At 42.9% G+C, this 6,161-nt stretch overlaps 1 protein-coding gene across 1 annotated transcript; it reads right to left on the bottom strand.

Annotated features, from left to right (window-relative positions):
* Positions 1–573: 573 nt before the first annotated feature.
* LOC310695138 (toxin 3FTx-Lei1-like) lies at positions 574–5,832 on the bottom strand. The gene is made up of 3 exons (XM_083479129.1): positions 5,679–5,832; positions 3,333–3,452; positions 574–833 (listed from the first exon to the last, which is right to left on the bottom strand). Exons 1-3 carry the CDS (start codon positions 5,728–5,730, stop codon positions 694–696), a joined length of 312 nt encoding a protein of 103 aa, XP_083335255.1. The 5' UTR covers positions 5,731–5,832; the 3' UTR covers positions 574–693.
* Between the last annotated feature and the right edge of the window lie 329 nt (positions 5,833–6,161).

The following is a 6,161-nucleotide window of genomic DNA, read 5'->3' as shown; positions in this document are numbered from 1 at the left end:
AACCCAGAATTGAGTGTTCTGGTTTGTGAACGTTCTTTGGAACCCGAATGTCCATCACAGCTTCCGTGACTTCAGGAGCTTCCTGCAGCCAATTGGAAGCTGCACCTTGGTTTCCGAATGTTTTAGAAGTCGAATGGACTTCTGGAATGGATTCTGTTCAACTTCCAAGGTACCACTGTATATACATTTTTTGCAAAGTATTGCTCCCTAATCAAATGCATTTTGTGTGCTTTTTTCACTATCACATGCATTTTAATGCACATTTTACTTTAGTATATGCATGTTTGTGCAAATTACTTAGCTGGATAACTGCTTTGCCAAATTCAGAGAAGTGTGATTTTTTATGGAGGAAGGCTGTGTTACAGTTCATGTGTTGTTTTAGAAAGTGTGAATTACATTCTTTCCCCATTAAATGCAATGTGAATCTAATTTCTCCCCTATCCTTATCAGCAAGTAGCAAATAATTTAATCTGTGGGGGAGCCTCCCATGATTTGCACTGTAGCAAGGCATTGAAAAACATTTCCATGGATTTCGTGACGCAGCTGGCTGAGGGGGGAAAACCTGTAAGAATATTGTGTTTCTCAATTGCTGCATTTTATTAACAGACCAGTTCAAAAGCCAGAGGTTCTGAGAATCCACCTGATTTAACAAATCTGTCCCTGGTCAGTGTTCTTTTTCCTTTTTATACTGTATTAATGGTTGGCCCAGTAGCTGTGGGTGTTGCAAAGATCTCTCATACAGCACCGCATAGTTTCTTGATAGTTCTCTCTTGGTCTCTTTATACTATGGCACAGATAAGTGCAACCCCGGTCCACAATTGGTGAGACACCATCTGGAAAGGGATAGCATGTTTAGCATTTAAGAAATCAATCTTTACCCATTTGCAGAACACCACTTTACCAGTTATTTTTAGTTTGATTTTTTTTTGAAGGAGGGAGCAAGAGTTGTACAAATTCTGGTGTCGTGTTTAGTACACTATAACACCGAAATTCTTTTAAAATCTATTGGCTCTCTGTTTGTGTCAGTAGAGGCTGGTCCTGAAGATGCAGTTAGCTGACCTGGGTGTAGACGCATGTTTCGAACTGGCTCCTGTTTACTCTTACCTATCCTGACACCAAGATGGGTGTCATTTCATGACTATGTTTGAAAGAGCACAGTTCTGGGATTCATACGAATGCATCCCATTGGAGGTGCAAAGGGTGCAGGAATTGGGGCCATTTCAGCATGTTACTCATTTGGTATACTCCAAGTCATTATAGAGCTGTTGTTTAATGAGCATGCAAACCAAACCATTGTAATGAGATTAAGGGTTGAGCTGGATGACCACCAAGTCCTTTCCAGTCTCTTGATTGTAGGAATTAAGTATGCTACACTGGCCAAAACACTAGGATTGCTTGTGATTCCTTTGATAGCCTGTCAAAGAGTCCAGTTTTCCCTTTTGTGGGGTGATTTGCACTGATCCCCCAAGAGCAGCGGTTCTCAACCTGTGGGTCCCCAGATGTTGTTGGACTACAACTCCCATCATCCCCGACCACTGGTCATGCTGGCTAGGAATGATGGGAGTTGTAGTCTACCAACATCTGGGGACCCACATGTTGAGAAACACTGCCCTATAGTGACTGGCCTCTACGTGACTAAGGAAATGGCCATGGAGTTTCTAGGAGTGGGCTTGGCCCACCCAACCACCCTGGAATGTGCTCATGCAGAGTGAGTTTTGGAAGAAAACAGCTTGGTTAGTTGCAACCTGGAAATTAGGGAGCTAAGAGGAACTCTGGCAGATCTGGGGCATGGGTGCTTACAGCTGTGAACCTCCATCTGTGCCCACCTTGTATAATGCAGTATGATCACATCATACATGGGACTCGGTTCCAAGGGTTCTGAGTAGTCACAAAAACCATGTTTACTCAGACCCTTGGAACTGCACAATGACTAGCAGGTGGAGGGGACAGAGAAAGCATTCCCAACATTCCCAGAGCCTGTGCACCAAGCAGTCCTTGTCCCCCAAGTAATGTGGAGAGCTTAAAAACTCTTTTTGCATTCAGCGATTCAAGTGGAGCCAGGACAAAGAGAGCTTTTAACATCTTTGCCTTGCTTGGAAGGAAGGTCTGCTCAGCACACTGGGTCCGGAACGCTTAGGATGCTTGTGAGAGATCTCTCAGGAACCTCGATGGCCCCATGAGATCTCGCAAAGGCACCCCCGAGCCTGTGTGCTTAGCAGACCTTGTCCAAGCAAAGTGGATAGCTCAAAATCTTGTTCGATGCTAGTAAAACCGCAAGTGGACTTAGCACAAAAGGAGATTTGAAGCTCTTCCACTCACTTGCATTTAACTTGCACAATTTCAGCCAGACAGCCTTCAACAGGGGTACGGTTGAAATTGCACAGGTTAAATGTGTGATTGTATGATATTGTACTGCACAAAGCCAGTTGCCTGCAGGAAGTCCTTGGGGGGGAAAACCCCAAACCTCTTTTGGTTCAGAGAAACCAGTATCTGTTATCCACTAGGAAATATTGGAAAGTATTGCAGGGTTGGCAGCAGGGCCCATAAGTTGGAGTGAAGCAGCCACCCTTGGGGGAGGGGGAACCCTGCAGGGTGACCCCCCCATCCCTGCTGCCACTGTGTAACCCTGTGAGGCTTTGGCAGAGTGACTACAGGGTGGCAGTGGGGGTAACAGGGGACAGTACTTTCCCATTATGCCTCAGACAGGATGGGCTGCCCCTGGTTAGCAAGCTTGACCTGACAGCTCTCCTGTGAATTTGACAGCAGGTGCTGATTATCTGGGGAATTTTAGCTTCTTGTGGAGCTGTGCAAAGCATAGGAGCCCCGTCAACTAGCAAATCTATAGGAAAGGGCTGCCTGCCTGCATAGCAGAGTGTCATAGAGAATGAATACAGGCATCACGTATGCGTAGGATGAAAGAAGAAGCAATGACAACATAAGAAATATTTTTAAAATCTATGTGGACATGGCAAAGATGACAGGAAAGAAGAGTTCAAGGGATGACATGGACTTGGAACTCCCTATTTGGGCATCTTGAAATATCATATGTTAAATGGCATTGTGGTCAGGATTTAATTTTGAGCAGCAGATGGAAACTAAAATATAATAGTAATGAAATTACTGTGGAATAGCTAATTTAATACAGCATAGAAGGGTGGGATTAACACCACCATGGAAGAAGGGTGGGGACAACTTTTAAAGTATGTATTAAATTTGATATTAAAATTAATGTTAATTTGTTTTTTTAAATGAAAATCAATAAAATTCATTGGCAGAGAAGAAGAAAAGAATGAGTACTTTATGCTCTAAGAATAACAGTCTTCTGGATTCACCTTGGGTAGTGAGACGAGTGAAGCAGATGTTCTGCGATGGGGAACTGCACTGAGTTTCAGGCACCATGCAAGAGTTATCTTCAGCAACACTTTTACATTCAATGCATGTGATAGCTCCAGCTGCGCAAGAAGAAGACAAAGGGGAAACAGTAAGAAATTGGCTGCTCAGAGAATTTGCCCTATGGCCAACACTAGATATGTAACAAAGGAAATCCCCTGTGTTGCAAAAACAGACAAACTTAAGCAATAACAGGCAACACCATGGCTAATTATATACTAACAAAATCAATATTGTATGAACAAAATTAGAGAAGGTAGTCAATCAATATCACAGAGGCAAAGAAACCTATCAATAGTCCCAATCCTGTAATCATGCGATAATAGAAGCTCCAAGCGTAGCATTTCTTAAACAGAGAATATGTAATAGAAATACAGCACTGTTGCATGAACAAAATTAGACAATATAGTCCATCGGTACTGAAAGAGGCAAACAAGCCTTTCAACAGTCACAATCATGTAACCGTGCGATAATGGATGATCCAAAAAACGTAGACAGTTTTCCCAGATGACAAACTGTTTCGATGGTAATAATTCTTCATCAGCTAGCAATGATGTAAAATAAAATCCATTATATTTGCATACAATATACCGGTAAATATAAGAATGACAATCCTGTAAACATAACCAATCATGAATAATAAATACATACCATATGAATGGTCCTAACAGGTACATCAAGTAGCATAAGATCAGCACTCACTAAGGAGTGTAGAAAACTGAAACTAGGGGCCGAATCTGAGGCATTATATAGGCCATCCCGAGAGTGCTGAGTCATGTACAAATTCAGAAAATTTAAAGGTACCTAGGAAATGGACATGCCTGTCTCAAAAGCAACACATCAAGCTAGGGATCAATGTGCATCAGGGCTGCAGTGATTAATCCAGTAGACTTAAAAGCATTGAATTAACAACAATAAAAAGTCCCCTTGAAGAAATGACCAGGAGAGTTTTATGGGGGTTTTAAAAAAAATTAGTAGGACTGCTTCTAAAAACATCAGATGGTCAACACACCATCATAAAATAGGCTCATTTCCTTTTCTCACAGGAAGAATGTTGAAACCAACACAAAGCCTACTAGGATACATAGATGCAGTGGGGTTTTCCCTGGGGGTACTCAAGGGTATTCAGTGCTGGCACCTCCCCCCCCCCAAAAAAGTTGAAAGTGTAGCACTTACTGGAACAACTTCATGGTGAGTTCCAGAGCCATTTCATCCTTTTATAAAGCACTGCACAGATGCATCATTTAAGAGCAAACAAACTATGCTTCTTGCTTGAGGACTGTGTTTACCAAGCTATGCGTCAACGCTAAGAGATGAATTGGGGTAATTTATGGATCTCTCCCCCCGCCAGTCAGGATGCATTGTCAGTAAGACCCCCTCCCAAACGTCATATCGGAGCCCCCACAAACCTTTGGTCACCCTGTGCCCTGTTGTTTCTGCAGTTCTGTATCAGTTATACCTCTGTATTGTCATATATTTCTATTTTTCTCTACGTTCGTGGGCTTTGCAAAAAGCCAAGATACCCAAAATGTCACCTGAAGAACACTGAAGAACTCTGCTACATTAGTTTATGTTAGAGCACAGCAGTGGAGAAGTATCCCACCCTTTTAAAAATCTACTTTGTTCCATGTGAGGAGGCAAGAGTGACTGGTTCGTACCTCTGTCAATGTTTGCAGGAAGCTTCCCTGGTAATAATCAGTGTCAGGTTAGAGGGGACACCTCCTCCTCCGAGTGTGCAGAAATAAAAAAGAAACATTGACAGGGTGTTGTGGGCTTCAAAGAGAAAGAAAGGGGTGGAATGGAAAACAAGACAACTCCAGGAAAAACCCAACTGCAGCTGATGCTTACTTCAGGAATGTAATAAGGTATGGAGAGACGTTTTCTGGATGCTTCATAAAGTAGTAGCAATAAATGATAACACAGCATAAACAACAACAACAACAGCAAAAGGTAAGAATTTCATTAAATACCCGGGAAGCAATGCAAGCAGGATTTAAATCTCAATTTAAAATTGAGAGGCAACCTTTTCAAACCCAGTACCCACTTTTAACCCAAACAAGACCCATTTCTTAACTTCATAGAATATATTTGCAAAGTGGCACAGCTCCTGTTGCAACCCAGATTGGGTCAGGCCATGACCCATAGTGGAAGACCTGTGCTCTAGGACAGCCTTTGCTTATCAAGTGACCAGCACAGGTGGTGGCAGCTGTAGTCCAAAGTATCTAGAATGCACTGGGTTGGCAAAGGCTACTCTCTAATGTTTTGTTTGTATTGCGTTTGGGACATACCTGTGTTAAAGCACAGCCAGGCTAAGACACCCATTTCCAAGGCCTTGTTCATCCTGAGTTCCTTTCTCCAAGCAACAGTGGAAGAAAAGCCAAGGACCTCAAATAGAAGGGGACAGTGCGAAGTGGCGATCTTTCTATACTGGATGATGGGAAGAACAAAGTGGGTGAATTTCATTGGCCATCCTCATTATTAGAGCCTTATTATTGTGGGCACTGAGCATGAAGGACAGCAAGATACACATGTACTATCTGAAGGTCTGTCATGTTCCTGAGGAAGAATGGTGTGGGTGGGTGTTCCTCACGGTGTGTGAGGCCTTCACTTTTCATAAGACTGAGTCAGAGTTGAGGCCAAGGATGGACCTCAGAGATGAAGTCAAATGAGCCCAACAGTCCTGGAGTCTCACAAATGACCACCCTGAAAGTGTGGTCCCTTCCAACCATGAAGTTCTTTGATTCTTTGACATCTTGCCCTGAGGGGAAGGG

The sequence above is a fragment of the Podarcis liolepis genome (assembly GCF_965112155.1).
Source record: "Podarcis liolepis genome assembly, chromosome: 16".
NCBI classification, from domain to species: Eukaryota; Metazoa; Chordata; class Lepidosauria; order Squamata; family Lacertidae; genus Podarcis; species Podarcis liolepis.
Note: the sequence above shows the minus strand (reverse complement) of the source record. Positions and strands in the feature narration are given on the sequence as shown.

What these genes read in the sequence shown, in the direction of transcription:
- LOC310695138 (XM_083479129.1), bottom strand. Translation starts at nt 5,730, where the DNA reads ATGAACAAGGCCTTGGAAATGGGTGTCTTAGCCTGGCTGTGCTTTAAC. An exon ending in CTGGCTGTGCTTTAACACAG is followed by an intron (nt 3,453 to 5,678) that starts GTATGTCCCAAA and finishes CTTCTTGCGCAG; the next exon opens with CTGGAGCTATCACATGCATT. An exon ending in CACTCGTCTCACTACCCAAG is followed by an intron (nt 834 to 3,332) that starts GTGAATCCAGAA and finishes ATCCCTTTCCAG; the next exon opens with ATGGTGTCTCACCAATTGTG.